We start from the raw sequence: 17798 nt of genomic DNA, 5'->3' as shown, positions 1-17798 counted from the left end.
AAAACAGAATATAAGACCTATCTCTTGGGGTGGATATGAGGAGCACAAATCACGTGAGTAAAGCTCTTGGTACAGCATGCAGTATGTGGTCAAAAAAGGTGGCTGTTGTGATTATCTTCAAATAGAGGAGCTACTGTCTTCCCTTCTCTACTTTTCCTCATTGCCCACTGAGGCTGCCACCAGCTGGAACCACTGGATGTGGTTCAAAGCACATTTGGGGCTCTCTAGGGCTGGAACGTTTGTGCTGGGTGGTGGTGGTGGGCAGAGATTTGCTTAAACATTCACATGAATGGACTATTCATCAGCCTGGGGCTTATAGGCTGCCTTGGCAGTCCTTTAATGATCTCACCAACCAGCTTCCAAACCCCTGTGGACATTGAGACTTTGTCTTACAATTTTGTCTTTTTCAAAGAGCACAGTGCTCAGAGCATAGTGCTCAACCCTTAATGATAGGTGTTCAGTCAACAGTTGTGACCAAATCTTTCCTTGTGACCCTCAACCACAAGTCTCTCTTTCACCTGTGTGAGGAAGACAGCAACTGTGTGTTATTGAAAAGAACTCGAATGACTGTTCCAAAAACCAGAACACAAAGGCATGCCTGCTTTCAGTCACTGGTTGAAATATTTGTCCTAGAAATATTTGTAAACACAGGCAATACATTAAAGTAAATTTTATTGTATTGGAAGTTTTCAGTTTGTGTAAGATCTTGTCCCAGATTGTTTAGAAAGAGCCTTAGTTGTATTTACTTTAAATTAGTAAGTTTGTACAATATCTTATCTTTAATATATCTAGCTATCATGCCAATTCTTAGCTTTAAAATAGTTGACTATCCATTGCTAAGCTTCTCTCTAGTGTCTCTAGAGTTTGTTAACCAGAAACAAACAAAATTTTACTTGTCTGAAGCTCAGTGCTAATGATTCATAATAACCAGGAAAAAAAATTAACATTCAAACTGGTGCTATTTTTCAAGTTTTGAAAGAAAGTTGATAATACAGATTCTTCTTGGTGCTTAGGAGATAAAAATATCATACTTGTCCCGAGGCTGGCCTGATGGCCTAGTGTTAAGTTCAGTGCATTCCACTTCAGCCGCCTGGGTTTGGTTCCCGGGCACAGACCTACACCACTCATTGGTGGCCATGCTTTGGTGGCAACCCACATACAAAACAGTGGAAGACTGCCATGGATGTTAGCTTGGGTTGAATCTTCCTCAGGCAAAAAAAAAAAAAAAAAAAAAAAAGATTGGCAACAGATGTTAGCTCAGGGTTAGTCTTCCTCAGCAAAAAAAATATATATATATATCATACTTGTCCTAAGTTGATTCAAGAGTTAGAGTTATTCCTTGAAAAACTATGCCTGAGACTTGTGATTTAAGATTTAATGTTTAAATTAATTTTTCTTTGTTTCATGAAATTTTAGAATGTTTAATCGGCAAGCACTTAGGACCATAGTGTCTATCTTAAGAATGCATTATGTGATGTTAATCATACTAAATGGAGCAACTTGGAGAGGTCAATTATGTTAGACTGGGTGAATCTTAAAGCCAGATATTAATTTTTGTTGGTAGATGCTGGCAGATTGGTATTGAAGGCTTTATACCCATGACAATTCCCATGTTCTAATCTATACTGTTAAATAAAATGGTACTTGCACTGATCATGAAGAAATTTTTCCTCCTGGGTCATTTGTGAGAGCAAATGCTGTTACTAATCAATGAGCTGTACAACTGCAAGAAGAGTCTTTGGGGAAAAACAGTGTGATAGATGGTGTGAGAGCTGATTATCAGAATATCCTCAGTTCCTTTCAGCCTAACTAGAGCATGCTCCTACGATTTACCAAGGTGTATCCCTCTAAAGCCTTCAGACCAGGGACCATCCACACACCAAATGCAGTAACCTTTGAATGCTCAGTCTATGAACCTCCTTCCAGCCACTTTTGACACTTAGGATCTGCTCTCTTTTCCAATCCTTGTTTCTTTTTGCTTCTGTTACATTTCTGTCTCCCAATTCTCCTGTTTCTCTCCTGTTTTCCTCTTCTGTAACTTGTCTTTCTCTTACCGTTGTCCAAATGTGAACATCCACCCCAGCTCAACCCTAAGATCACTGCTTACATCTTCCTAGGATTGTATTCGAAAATTCACGTTGTTCTCAGCCTCTCTTTATACAGTAGTCCCCCCTTATCCGTGGTTTTGCTTTCCACGGCTTCAGTTACCCGCAATCAACCATTGTCCCAAAACCTTAAATGGGACATTCCAGAAATAAATAATTCGTAAGTTTTAAATTGTGCGCCCTTCTGAGTAGCATGATGAAATCTCATGCCGTCTTGCAACATCCCACCTAGGACATGAATCATCCCTTTGTCCATCATATCCCACACTATATACACTACCTGCTCGTTAGTCCCTTAGTAACCATCTGTGTTATCAGAACAACTGTCATGATATCACAGTGCTTGTGTTCAAGTAACCCCCCAAAGCACAAGAGTAGTAATGCTGGCAATTTGGATATGCCAAAAAGTAGCCATAAAGTGCTTGCTTTAAGTGAAAAGGCTCCCTTTAATAAGGAAAGAAAAAAAATCACACTGAAGATGCTAAGATCTATGGTAACTTTTATTATAGTATATTGTTATAATTGTTCTATTTTATTATTATTGTTAATCTTTTACTGTGCCTAAATTAAACTTTGTCATAAGTATGTATATATAGGAAAAAACATAATATAGAGAGAGTTTGGTGCTGTCTACTGTTTCAGGCATCCACTGGAGGTCTGGAAACATACCCCTCTGGATAAGGGGGGCTACTGTACAGTAGCTCCTGTCATTATCCAGCCCTCTTTAGCAAGCTCTGGTTTTTTATGTTTTTGCCCAATAGCTTCGCTTAAAGTAAGCTAGGGAACCCAAGCTTTAATGTGTTGAAAAGCAAACTCATCCTCCCTCTGCTTATTCTTCCTTTGTCCAGTCTGACTTCACTGAAGCAGCAAGCTTAATCTGTATCTCTTGTCACTTCTCATCTTGATAATCTCCGTTCACTTCCCTTTTCCTATAGAACAAGCCCCCAGCTCCTTAGTCGAGCACTCAAAGACCCTCCAGGAACCAGCTCCAATCTACTTTCTAGCCTTACTTTTGAGTTATACCATGTAATATCTTTCGTTACTCTTTCATAGCTATGCCATAGACCAAGACTTACAAACTGTCCTGTCCACAGACAGTCAATATGTACAAGGGAAGCCAACTAGGGCAGAACCATATAAACCAGAGAGTGCACCCTGCATAAAAAGGATAACTCAGCTCTGAACTATGGTTGCCATATAAGATGTGGGCCTGATGTTGCCAGATCTCATTTTTAAATATTGTTATCTAACAAAAAACATCTTTGAGGGCTAAACAAGGCCCAAAGGCCCCAGGTTTGTGACTCAGCCACAGATACACCCACACTTCACTTCTTTGCTCACATTTACTTTCTCTCTTTCTCCACCAATTCTGCTTGGAAGTTTTTAGGGGTCATGTCATCCCACCTGTTTGGTAATCCTTCCATGGCATATTGGAGTCTCTCCTTAACCCCTGCGACATTTGTGGTTGGTGCTGCTCAGCTGAAATGTTACCTCATTAAGTTCGTTTCATGGGGATACATGTTTCAGCTCCTCACTCATTATGAGCTTGAAACCATGACTCACTCTGCACTTTCCTGTCTCTCAACCCCTAACCTCTTAACAAATGCCTTATATTTAGTCAGTTCTTAATACTCAATTTTTGTTGGTTGGTTGGTGGCACTTGGAGAATTGGGACAGGATCTAAATATTAGTTTATGAAAATAAAGAATAGGTGGTATTTATTGAGTGCCTGGCATGTGCCAGTTTCTCTGCCATTTGCTGTAGATACACTATTCTGTTTAACCCTGACTACAATTCTGCTAGGTGTGGATATGATATCCACTTTACAAGTGACTTAGCTAAGCCCCAGAGATGCTGAATATTATACCTAAGGCTACCACGTAGGAAGCTAGCTCTCTGATTCCTTTTGCGTTCTTTACACTGTTTTCTGAGCTTCCCAGCAAGCTTGGCAGACACAGGTTTGAGCCACAATTATAGGTTATAATTGTGCCTGGATGCTGAGAGCAGCTGATTGGCACTGGGACAGCAGGAGCTCCTAAGGCCTGTCCGCCTCTCTTAACCCCAGGGCGACCTGCAAACATGACCTTTTGTGTGGAGAAGGTGGGCAAGCATTATGTTTATTACTCTAAGCTCCTTATAGTGACATTTTTAAAAAGCAGCACGTGAGATGTAATATAGCTAAGAACGTATACCTCTTGTATTCAAGTACGTCTTTCCTAGAGAAAGAATGATTAGGATTCCCAAATCCTACAAATTAAAGTAAAACTGGATTTCGTTATTTGAAGAGTGCCACCTAAACCCTGTCTGTAGTAATTGCCTCTCCTTAAAGCAGTGTCTTTTAAGATTTGATGTAGAAACAGCATTAAATGAATAAGCATGTCTTATGCAACCAGTATGGAAAAATTGAATTAGTTCTCAAGATTTGGTGGTTGTAGAAGGGCTAAGGATTACTCTCATGAATTGTAAAAATATGCAGAAATTGAGTGAATTTAAAAGCTGTGATAAACAGCTGCACTTGAGGTCATTAATATTGCTTTCAGAAAGGTAAAATACACTCAGAAAGAAGCATAGCTTTTAATGGTGTAGCCCTTTAACCTATGACTCAAACATGATTGTTAAATTTTTTTTTATTTGTGCTTAATCAAATTACTTGGTACATTTTGGCACTGCTTCTCAGAGAAGAATGGTAAGTTGTAACGTTCCAGGGCCACAGATGGGCCCTTTCAGGTACAAAGCTTTTCTTGGCTCCTTGAAATAAAGGTTAAGTAGAACATATTTTAGAGTGCCTTAAATTCCATTACATCTGAAGTAGAAATACAGGTGAAACAAATCTGCTAACGGTGCTTTGGGGAATATGAGTTAGTACAGAAATGTTGACTATTCATGTTACCATACTTCGATTAAATGGCTGATATAGGCAGTTGTCTGGCAAAATTCTTTTCATTCTCTTTCTTGGTAATTCACTTTAACAGATGAATGGTTTCACTATTGCAGTGCATTTTGCTTATGAGTGCTGAAAAATAACTGAAGCAGATGTCGCTAATTGTTCCTAAGTAACCCTATACAGTCATGAGCCGCATAAGGACATTTTGGTCAACAGTGGACCACATATACAACGGTGATCCCATAAGATTAGTACCACAAAGCCTAGGGGTGTAGTAGGCTATACCATCTAGATTTATGTCAGTCCACTCTATGATGTTCACACAACGACGAAACTAACTACATGTTTCTCAGAACGTAGCCCCTGTTAAGCATAACTGTACTCCTTATGGTTTCTAGACTTCAGGGTTTGTTTTTATGTTTCTTTATTTTTTACCCAAAAAAATCCCATTAAATTTAGACCTTTTGAAAACATTTAGATCAGTTCCTCTGATTGGGTTACATTTACATGCCAGAACCCTCTAAAAAGGATCTGTGGCAAACCAATTACTGTGCTACCTTCCGCACAACTCTAGGAAGCTCTGGAAACACTTGGGTTTTGCAGAAATAAAATGGAACTTTTTAGTGCTTGATACTCTTAAAATGAGACTGAGAAAATATTTTATACATAAAAGAAAAATACATTCAAGTAGAATCAAATAAAAGTAGACAATTCTTTTCTTATACCTTAAAATTAAAACAATTCCAGATGATAGGGAAAAGTCCTATATTAACATCATTATGCTAATTATAAACATGAATTTTAGAGCCATTTCTATCAAGCCTTTAGATTTTAACAGCACATTGATATATTTTATTTCAAGTTACATAGTACTTAAAACTGTAATACTATTTGCTTTCGAGTTTTGGTTATCACGTGTTACTTTTATACTGCAAGAGTACTTCCTGCATCTAAAAAAGCCACTATGAAAATATTTTTTTTATTTTGGGGGAGGGTGGTATTCCCAAAAGGATAGCTGAATATTTTTGCCAGTGATGAGCCAAGATCTTGGGATTAGATTTAGTGATTGACTTAATGAATAGAATTTCAAAGAAAAGTTTTTTGTATATTAATACCTAGGTATTGCAGTTAGAAATCAAAATGAATAAATCTTTTTATTCAAATGTTAGTGTATATGGCAACTATGAGTTTGTTTAAATGAAAAATGCTTTTATACACAAAGGTACTTTTCTGCCCAGAGTCTTAAATTACTATTAATTAAGCACTGTATAACATAATAGATAATTATAGTGTTTTAATGTGGATGCCAGTGGATTTGCTAGTCTTTCTAAATGGCTGTTGTTGGCTAATAGTCTTCAGGGGATCATTTATATAGCCATTGTGGTTCTAAAAATATCTCTAAATACCAATGGGACAGACTTTTTTGAAGCATAGCTATTATAAAATGCACTTTTATTTGAAGTGTGTCATTTTGACTATATCACTCAATTACTTTCATGTGCAGCAAAAAAAAATACCAATGCTGAAAAAAAAAAGGAAAACTCTTTATCTAGAGAAAATGTTCAGAATAGTATGGTGTTAAATAGAAAAAGATTTGAGTTAGGAGTATTGGGATTCTCTTCTATTCATTAGAATTTTTAGCTATTCTATTCATTAGGATTTTAACTAAAGATGTTTTTATGTAGCTTCATTGTTTTTATTTTAATTAATATTTCTTAGAGAGATAATTAGGTAAATGCTGTTGAATATTAAATGTGGTAGTAGCTTGGAGGAAAATAAGCATTTCGGGGTCAAAGCCCTTAACAAAATATTGTCATATGAGCTAATTAATTGAATTGAATGCCAAATGGTTTTGCCATCATCCAGCCACTCTCATAGTCACTCAGTTCATTATCTAAGGCTGTTCCGGGACGGAATGACTGGTTATGTCAAAGTTACTAATGGAGTAAATCTTGATTAGAGCGTAGTTCCAACCTCATTAAATTAACTAAGTGTAAGAACATCCCGAAGAGTCTGAACCTGTGTATCACATCAAGCATTTTAAATGCTAAATGTGTGAGGTTCTCAGGGCTGTCCCCCAGTGGTGACATTCTGTATATTGTCTGATCTACAAGGGCCCCTTGAAAACCCTAAAACAGATTCTAGGCTACTCTGTGGTCCTTGCTGCCTATATCTAACATTGAATACAAAAAAGACTCCATTTCTGATCAGACCAGAGAAGTTGAGGATTTTCATCAACCACATTTAGTATAGAGAAATATGAGAATTTGTGAACATTGCTGTTCAGTAGCGTCCCAGAGTGACAGTTTTCAAATTGTATTGTAAAATATCCTGAGCATTCAGGCATTATGCTATTGTTTGATGCTAATTTAAACTATTTTTAAATCTGTAATAAAAGACACACAAAGTTTCAAATATGTATTCCAAATTTTTCATGCGGTTGACTGGTGATTAACTTGTGCTGCCAGGTTAACTGGTTTCGGGGCAGATCTTAGAATAAAGCTTCACCTGCCTTTTTGTGCAAGTGTTTGAAACTGCATATAATCTTTGCAATCAATTTGGAAATTATATTGGAGGTCAGAGTTTACCTGTAACTTTTGTAAACAGGGACTCTAGTAGAGAGCGCCTAGCTCGTCTGTGAATGCAGGCTATGCTTGTCCACTCACGTTAAATTGTCCAACCCACCGCATTCCCACAGTTTTCTTGTACTGGACTTAGTTTACGCCCAGCAAGTCCCAGACACTTCTGTTTGAGAACTTGCTTTTGCCATAGAGTCATTCTAAGTTAGACCAGTGACTGTTGGCATATTGCAGTGTGATACAATATTCTAAGTTAGGCTTATTTTACATTTTAGGTGCCAGTTGTCAAATTTATTTTTTTAATAAGGAATGCTCTTATCATAAATAAATATCTTTTTAAAAAATTCCCTTAATACTCTTCATTAACACCTCTGATTTATTTTAATTAAGAATATCTTGGAGCCAGCCCCTTGGCCAAGTAGTTGGGTTCATGGGCTCCACTTTGGTGGCCCAGGATTTCATGGGTTCGGATCCTAGACGTGGACATGGCGCTGCTTGTCGGGCCATGCTGGGGTGGTGTCCTGCATAGCACGTCTGGAGGGACCTGCAGCTGGAGTATGCAACTATGTACTGGGGGGCTTCAGGGAAAAGAAGAAGAAAAAAGATTGGCAACAGATGTTAGCTCAGGTGCCAATCTCTCAAAGAAAAAAAGAATATCTTGCAATTAGAAAGCAAGCTTTTTTTTTTTTTATTATTTTTAAACAATACGATTTACAACCACTTCCCTGTGTGGATCAGGATTATCTTGATGTTCTGCAACCAAACAAAATATAGAAATAAAGTAACCATTGCAGCTGATAATAGGACTGTAGATGTCATTCACAACTTTTATATCAGAGTTTTGTATTCATAAACATAGCCTTGTTGTTTCTCATTGATCAGCTTTTAAAGTAAATGTTACTGGTTATTTCTAAAAATTCTGGAGCTTTTCCAGTCTTCAACATTGAGCTGTCATGCTCTGCACTGGGTAATTCTGTCTACTTACACATTTTTAGGATGTAGATCTTAGCATAAATCCTATTGAGTATACAAGCTCATTATTCTTACAATTTATTACTGTTTCAAATAACTAAAAGCTTGATGTCCAGAATGTAAAAGATACAAAAATTAAATCATATAGTAAAATGAATTTTAAGTTAAGGAGATTAGATGAAGACTATTATGGCAAAAGCTCCATTTTGCATTCTGCTTATAATCTTTTCTATCAGTTTGGAATTATATTGGTGGTCAGAGTTTGCCTGTTTAGCAGGTCCATATTACATGTAAGCTAGACTTTTCCAACAATGCTCAAGATAAAGAGGCAGTAAAAATGGAACCTGTTTTTGTTGAAGAGGTGGAAAAGGAATTAGGAAGGAACATGTTGTGATTCATTGTACCTGCTCTCCATTTTTAACTGGACTCAGCTCTGTTTCTCTTCACAGCATTAAGAAAAGCACTCACCACTTTCCCAACTTCTTACAGTTGCGTTTGAGAGATAAAGTTGAATGGCCTTGGAACCTGTTCTGTGTCCTCTGGGTTTGATTATCCATTCTTCTTGCCCTAGACTTAGGTAAATAGCTTTAGAAAGCCTTAATTTATTAGAACATGCAGGCTTCATTCCCTGTAGGACTGGAGTATGTACCTGAAAAATCTTCTAAAATTTATTTTTAAAAGCACATTATTTATGCGGTATAATGTCTTTACCCACAAATAGAAATAATGTTTTAGAAGAAAAAAAAAAAGATGACAAAAGTTGTATATTTAGAGAACCTTACAACAAAAAAATCTCCTTGCTTGAAGCATTCTGTGTAAGGAGTTTTAAAAAATCTTAACTTTAATAAATAATGTAGGGACTGGCCCCTTGGCCGAGTGGTTAAGTTCACACACTCCGCTGCAGGCGGCCCAGTGTTGCGTTGGTTCGAATCCTGGGCGCAGACATGGCACTGCTCATCAAACCACGCTGAGGCAGCATCCCACATGCCACAACTAGAAGGACCCACAATGAAGAATATACAACTATGTGCTGGGGGGCTTTGGGAGAAAAAGGAAAAAAATAAAATCTTTACAAAAAATAAAAAATAAATAATGTATTTTGTGGTTAAAATTCTCCTATTCAAACCCCTCCCACTACCACTCCCATTTATCATCTTTCTGTTGTGCACACTGTTCTGGGCCTGGATGAGCAGTTGCCTTTCTTATTACCGCTTTGCTTACCTTTTGTTTGTTTCTCTTCCTTTGCAGAGACCCTCCTTGATGACTTCCTTCTCACGTACACTGTCTTCATGACGACTGATGACTTGTGCCAGGCGCTGTTAAGGCAATATCCTTCATTAACTTCAGGATGCTGTGTCGGCTTTTTCTCTGACAGATGTCTCACATTAGGAATTAACTGCCTTTCTTAATTTACTCAACCCACAGTAGAGTGTGGATATGTTAAATATTAATGTAATGATATCCAAGGTAAAAGATGAAATGAGACAGAATAGACAGGGGGAAGTAGAAATGCAGAGCTGCTGTTTTCACATTCTACATTGCGGGTAAATTGTACTATTTATATTATATCTTCAAACCTATGTCTCAAGTCTTTAGAAACCTGGAGGGAAATTCGGCCTACTGAATAAACCCCAGAATCGAGAGGTAGAGTGGATTGGCAATCAGTGAACTTATGAGACAAGCAGTCAGTTAGTGCTGTACCACTTGTGTGTGAAAATGTACATATGTGCTGTCATGTTTCTGGGCAAATGTCCCAGGGGACAAGCCATTCCCCACATATGGGAGGTCTAACTACCCCATGTAATCAAATGTCATCTTTTCAGAGCTTTGTCCCAGCTCTCTTAGAATGATGGATGTGATTAAAAGGTTAATGACCAGTTAAGGAAGTGTTAGGATTTTATCCACTAACTAGAAGAGATGCAACATAGACACATTGAAAGGCCAAAAAGCCAAGCCAAGTAAGTAAACTCAGAGTCTGCAAATGGGCTTCTTACCTCACAGTGTTTAAGGAAGCAGCTTCAGAAGCATTTAAGTAGCCGGTTAACTGTTAGGTTTTTATTAAACCCAACTAAAGGTTCCACTAGAGCCCATATGAAAATTTTTAGGAAGACGGACTTTTTTTTGTATATACTGAAGTTTTATTGAACTCTGATGATAATGGTCTTGGTAATATTCTTTTCCTGTTGGATAATTGTTACATTTCTCCCCACTTGACAGGCCTTTCCTATAAACGAGTACTCTACAACTCCATCAAGGACATAATTGAACTAAAATCTCTCTTGATAAATATGTAAGCTAGAAATGGTGATTACGTTTTAGTCCTTTACTATATTGCATGGCTAAGCCAAGCTAGAGATATTTTGAAACTTTTTAGAACCAGTTCATAAAACTGATCTTGAAACATTATTAGTTATTTTGAATTAAAAAAATTTCAATAAGACAGATTTCTTCCACAGCTTTCAAGTGGGGTGTTACTAAGAAATTTAGTAATAAGTACAAGATTTTCAATTTCTCCTTCTTTAAAAATGTTTTAGAAAAATATCTATGAGTTAATTTTATCTACATTTTAATAATATATTTCCAAAGGAATTACCATCATTAAATAACATAGTTTATTTTACAGCAAATTAGATGCCTTCAAACTATTGTTTTCAAATATGATCCTAATATTATTTGTGATTATTGTTGACTAATTCAATACCTCATAGAATTTCCCTAAAGAATCTCTACAACTTTACTTAGATATAAACATGTTTTGGGGGGGTTTTTTTGCTGAGGAAGATTCACCCTGAAGTAACATCTGTTACCAATCTTCCTCTTTTTGTATATGAGCCACCACCACAGCATGGCCACTGACAGAAAAGTGGTGTAGTTCTACACCCACGCCACCGAGGCGGAGTGCACCAAACTTAACCATGAGGCCACCAGGGCTGGCCCTATAAACATGTTTTGCGTCTTTGATTAAGACATTTTATATGAAAATTTAGTTCTGATTCTTAGCAGCCATTTTACTAAACATCAACACCCATGAAATCCAGAACATTTTAAGCCGGGAGTCTTCCTACATGGCTATTTCTGTATATCTGCAGACTCTGCCTTTTATGAAGTAATACAAACCACAAACAAAACTACAGTATCCATATTTAATCCAAGTATTTTTAGATACATCTTAGTGAAGATACCTTTTCTATCCCGCTACTATCAACTTCTAAGAAGTGGTCCAAGCTATTTTTTGTTGCTTTTTCCCCCATCATTTTTGCACATTATTTATAGATTAGTTGCATTTGTGCTATGTCTGGATATCTTGGATGGATATTTTTATTGCAATAGGATTTAATACCTTTCAGCTTTTAGCATTATAAATAGTATTATTTAAGCTCACAGCCCTAGGTTGGCTAATGTTCAGTGCATTACACTGAGGTTATAACTCACCCAATGCCTTCCCACTGTTCCCCTCTCTCAGCAAAATTTATAAATCAGTAAAATCTAGCATGGGAAAAATGTGAAAGAATGAATATACCCTGATACAGAAAACCAGAATAAAACAACTGCAAGTTTAATCAGTTAATATTTTTAAAAATACAGCTTATAGGATGGAGAACAAGATTAAGCAAATAAATGGTAGTAACTATGGGTGGAGAAGAGAGTTGAAGTTTCAGTCCCTGAAATTGTTTTATCCTGCAGGTCCGTAACTGCAGAACGGATATGCAGCTTTAATAAAAAGCTGCTCTCTTCACTTACACATACTGACCTAAAGAAAGAAGTTGTTAGTATTTCTTAATTTTCCAGATTGTTTTCTTTATATTATTTGAAGCCATTATATTCACAGGAAAAGAAGAAAACATTTGTATAAGTGGAAATAATGTGGAATAAATTTTTATAGTTTGCCTTCTAAGTGAAAAACTGGAAGAAATAGATACTTTAACAGATTCTTTGTGTATTGCTTGGGTTTATTTCATAGGTAGAAATAAAAGAAATCAGATCATCTTAATGTGTTTTCGAAAGTTGAGGAGACAGTGATTGAATTATGTTTTAATATATTTACAAAGCCTGATATAGAATTTATTCCTATTTTGCAATTATATACCAGCATTAAAGAATATAGAATCCTGTCCAACAATACCAAAGCCTACATGTGTTTGGTACCATAGCATTTCCTATTCCTAGTTAGCTCTCAATGTGTCCAGATACTCAGAAATGATCATTTTGGGGACAAAAACACTAAGTCAGTTTGGAAAACACCAAGCTTCTCTCTCATTCCTAGGACTTTAAGCACAATGCCTTTGAGTTTGTAATTTTTGTATAATTTTAACAACATAGTTAACATGTGGTCATTGTATACAAATTAGGAAATTCTTATGAGTATAATTATTATAATTTATAATTATTTATATTTTATTGTTACAAAATAATTCAAGTACTCTGAAATCTCATTACCTTGAGAACCCCGTGTTAACTTTCAATATATATTTTTCCAGGTAATGAAACTATTCACATAAATAAGCATTGTTAATACAAATGGATCATCCTAACATATTCTTTTTTTAACTTGCTTTCTACTCAACAGTATATTGTGCATGTTCTATATCAGTAAATATACTGCTGGACCATCATTTTTATGGCTGCCGAATAGCTTCCTAAGTGGACATGTAATAATTTAGTTAACTGTCCTCAGTGGTTGAGGCATTTAGGGTATTCTTTTTTTTTTTATTCCAGTAAAAAATGAAAATTAGCAGTCTTTTTTTCTTATGTTTGCACATTCATCCAAAACTTTTTTTCAAGTGAATTCCCAGGCATGGGCATTTGAATCATATCACAAATTATGCTCTAGAAATCTGGGCTTATTGGGGGCTACTTGAGAAGAATGTGAATTTCTGAGGATCAAAGGGTATTTGGCCTCGTTCTGATCTAACCATTATGGAAATAATGTTCACCTATGTACTAGTGAGGCCAGATCTTCTCTTGGAGCCACCCTTGGAATTAATGGGCCACCCAGTGTCTCTTTGAGGTGGCGTTAACCTGTGCTGCCTGTGGAAGTATGTCAGCTCTGTCAATGGGATTGTCTAACCCTTATCTTCATGGCCTGCCACTGAGTGTACGTAAATCATCTTTCTCCATTTACTTTTGCTTTTCTCAGTGCACACCTTTTGCTCTCCCTATACATGTTCTTTTCTTCCTGCATGCTTAGATACTAGTAGATTCTTTGGCAAATATGCTTTAGCAAGAATAAATGGATCTCTTATATATTTTCATTTTCAACAACGTAATATTCTTTCTTAACCATTTGCACCTATTCTGCTAAGAAGTATCAGGGCAAAGAAGAAAACTCAGATGTTCCTTGTCGAAAACGTAAGGTCTTGCATCTTGTTTCCCAGTGGATTGCTCTGTACAAAGACTGGTTACATGAAGATGAACATTCAAAAATGTTTTTAAAGGTAATGTAATACTTCCAAATATTCTTTGATGCCAAATAACAGATTTTATTCTCAATTATACATTAAAAAAATCTCATTTTGGGTAGCATTCAACTTTTTTGTGATATTCAAGTTGTGATTCAAAGAAAGTATACATTTATTTTGACTTCTGAGGCCCAGTACTCTGTACATAGATAGAAATTTTCTTTTAATTTTAAATCATTCATTATGAAAAAATGTAGACAGCAAATTTTACATTCACTAATTTAAGGTTATTGTACATAATTCATGGGAATTTTTTATTGCAAAAAAGTAATTAAGGAAGGTAAAATAAAACATACTTTAAAACTTGATACTATTTAATATGTTGAGATTTATTAAAAGTTTGGACTAACCAGTCTCATATATACAATATTTAGATAAAATTTTATCATTTAAAAAGTACATTGATAATATATACATTATAAACCTTTTTCAGAGTATGATGTATTTTGAGAATTTTAAGCAATAATAACTTATGAAGTAGATACTAACCTAGATTTACATTTGGAGTTAGATAAACTGCTATATTTCTAATCATTAATAGGCTTTTCAACACAGATGATTCTCTGGAGATAATTTGTAGACAGTTGGAGTCCTTTGGCCACCAAAACCATACTAGGTGTGTAGGTTAACATAGAGAAGGGGTAGAATGGAATCTGTGCAAGGAAGAGTTCTATTCCAGAATAGTCAAGTGTCTAAACTGATTCTGCTTTTCATGAAGGAAACCGCTTTGAATTCAGAATTCAGATATCATTTAGACACCTGCTTAAGAACTGGTTGACTAAACTAATGTTATTTGACTCAACTCTTTGACTAACTCTTTGACTAAACTTACTATTTTCAAAACAATTGGGTAATTCAATTGATTTTTCCCTCCCAAGTGATTCCATGGATATTATTTTTTAAAATATAGAGTAGGCACAGAAATCTTGAGTAGTGAGCCAGAGATCTCCAAGTTTCCAGCACTCCCTTCCTACAGCCCCTAAGAGCTGCTAGAGAGCCATGCCAGTTGAGTGAGGGGCTAGGAGAGGTGGAATCCCACTCAGGGTCTCATGGTACCTGGTTTAACTCCCTCCCTTGTCCTGGGTTCCTCGTTATTTCCCTGGGCAGAATGACCAGTGTATGAATGTCTTAATCCTTACAAAATGGGCATTAAACCAATTCAGTTGCCAGTTTTCTTTTTCCGCCAGACCATATACAGGAATGTACTGGATGATGTATATGAATACCCAATACTTGAAAAAGAATTGAAAGAATTTCAAAAGATACTTGGAATGCACCGTCGCCAGTAAGTATTTAATTTTCCTTATTGCAATTAAGGAAAGAAAGCAGCAAATGTGACAGAATTTGAGGTGTCTTATACAGTTCATTTTGAACATTTTGAATCTGGGATTCATCTTGATTCCTTATCTTTTCTAGTAGCAAATTGTGTATTTTGTTTTTATATCTCAAAATGAATGAACACTAAATCAAACTCATTTTGACTTTTTATTTTTTTTAACCCTGCTTGATACAGTAGAAACAAGCTGAGCCATAACCTGGGTACACAAAAACAATAATTTAATAAATTATTATTTAATTTCAAAAGTGTAAATATTGAACTTGTCATTTTGGAGGCTTTAATGGAGTAGGAAAAAAAGTTTTATAAATAGGTTGCAGCAAGTCATGGAGCATTTTAAAAGCTCAATTTTATGGATTCCCTGAGGTTTCTTTATCAATTTAGAAAGAAAAAAGAAAACCATTTACTCAGTGACTTTGGGCATGTGCAAGTATCCTCAACGTCTTTGATTAGTCTTTCAAATTGCCAATACCTGACTTTACTCTGATTTACCACTAACTCTCCATATTAATTTTGGTAAATGAAAACATCAAGTCATTCTTCAGTTTTCAGATACAGCTGCAAAGTTAATCTGAAGGGAAAAAATGTTCTCTGATTTACAGTGTAGTTTCTACTTAGTAAATATGAAACACATCTTTTGTCAAGTTGTTAAAAACTTCTAAGATTTCAGTAGTCACAAATGCATTTCTTATAGAAAATGTTGGTTCAGGCCTTTCAGATTACTGATTTGACATTTAAAGCCTGACTTAATTTTAGTAAAGGGAAATCCTGTTGCAAATTAAATGTGTGTATAAATTAAGATTAGAGAGAAAACAAATCGTATGTAACCCTTAGTCCACCATCACAAAAATCACACATTTAGAAATTGAGAAATGAGGTGCAAGTTAGGACAGTGTGTAAGAAATGTGTTGTGAATTTTGCGGTTCTTTCATCACAATTTACACTATAGTAAGTTTCCATAGCCTAAGACTAGTGTGAAAATATGAACAAATGAACAAAAAAGAAAAAGAAGACAGCCTTTAAATCAAAATAATCCCCCAGAAGCTGGTCTGTGCTACAAGGCAGGCCTGTTGGGAAACTTTAATTCATGGTTTCGTAGGTTTAAATGCATTAATGGGATTTAATACATTTAATACATTCCATTAAAAAAACACATAAAAATGGGAGATAATAGATTAAAACAAGAAAATGATATTAAGGCATGCTTCTTGCCTTTTTGGTATAAAATTATGAAATATCTTTAGATTCTGGAGTAAAATTTGAGCTAGGGACCTGCAGAATGTCCCTCAGGTCCACATAGAAACATTATCTTTTAGATGTGCCTTGGCTGACGTATTTAGCTATGTGAATAACAATAATTTCACCTAAAATTTGCTAACATATGAGAAAACTTTTCGAGTTTTTGTGGACTGAATAAATCCAGTTCTTCCCTCACTGCTCACTTTCTGGGGGTAGGAAGCAAAATATACCTGTTAAGTAGATAGGTTATTTTCTTCCTGGTTCACTGGAAATCTAGAGCCCGATGTCAAGCATGTTATACATTGTAAATTAATGTGTTTTATCTTTTTGAAAAGCAAAAACCTCTGCCCAGTGCCTGAAAATTAGTCTTCCATGACAATAACTGCGTTATTCTGGGTTTGAGACAGACTGACTTCCTGTCCTCTTCCTTTCAGCACTGTGGATGAGTATTCACCGCAAAGGAAGGTAAGGCAGACCCTTCTCTATCTGAAGTGCAGCGATCTTGTTTGGAGACCTTCCCTAGCCTCTTTTGGCATCTCTTCGTGATTAAAATGAACAGCACCTCAAGCAGAACAGGGCTGTGGTGGGAGAAGCCTGGGGCTGTGGCTTGCCGACATTCTCCTGTGCACTTAGTTTCCCTGTGCTGGTGCAGATCCGATTTCACCATGTGCCTTTGACATTATGACATTCTGCATATTTTTGTGGTGCATTTTGGAATCTCAGAGTTTCCCCAGTGTCTCTAGAGTGATATCAGTTTGAATTTTAAATGTCAATGCAAAAAAGGAAAAGACCCAGGCAAGAATCTTGACTGCAAGACTAAGGAAGTCCTGTAAGGAAAAGGTTTGCACTTCCGACACAACAGAAAAACAGAGGAGCGCAAGAGGGAATGTGTTTCCTATTCGACTTGAGGGGAAAAATGCAAATGAGATGTCAGGCACAAGTTTTGTAGAAGCTGATGTGTCAGGTGGATAATCATATTGAATAATGAAGCTTTTTCCCTTAAGAAAGTCTTTGCACTACAGCAGAGGTATGAAACCATCCCAAGGTTGCTTTATCCAAAAGCAAGGTTGATGTTGGGATGTGGAAACAATGTCTTTTTCAGGAGAAGAATCTGTGGATGTTTGTAGTATCTAGTAAAAATCATGCCGATATTCTCCAGGATGTCGCAGGGAATAATTATAGGGGCTTTTTGCCTACTACTGGCCTTGGCCAAGGTCTGTCATA

General features: G+C 36.2%; 1 protein-coding gene and 1 long non-coding RNA gene across 12 annotated transcripts in view; one reads left to right on the top strand and one right to left on the bottom strand.

Moving 5' to 3' along the window:
* RAPGEF5 (Rap guanine nucleotide exchange factor 5) overlaps positions 1–17798 on the top strand; it is a 349321-nt gene that overhangs the window by 293396 nt on the left and 38127 nt on the right. For all 11 annotated transcript variants that reach the window (XM_070264270.1, XM_070264267.1, XM_070264266.1 and 8 more), the window contains 4 exon segments: positions 9789–9867; positions 13831–13975; positions 15187–15284; positions 17009–17039. In XM_070264270.1, coding sequence (XP_070120371.1) covers positions 9789–9867; positions 13831–13975; positions 15187–15284; positions 17009–17039 — 353 coding nt within the window.
* Positions 8225–9115, bottom strand: LOC138923766 (uncharacterized). Its single transcript, XR_011437858.1, has 2 exons — positions 9009–9115; positions 8225–8321 (listed from the first exon to the last, which is right to left on the bottom strand). It is a non-coding gene; the product is annotated as an uncharacterized lncRNA (long non-coding RNA).

The sequence above is a fragment of the Equus caballus genome, chromosome 4 (assembly GCF_041296265.1).
Source record: "Equus caballus isolate H_3958 breed thoroughbred chromosome 4, TB-T2T, whole genome shotgun sequence".
NCBI classification, from domain to species: Eukaryota; Metazoa; Chordata; class Mammalia; order Perissodactyla; family Equidae; genus Equus; species Equus caballus.
This window is presented reverse-complemented; position numbering and strand designations above follow the sequence as displayed.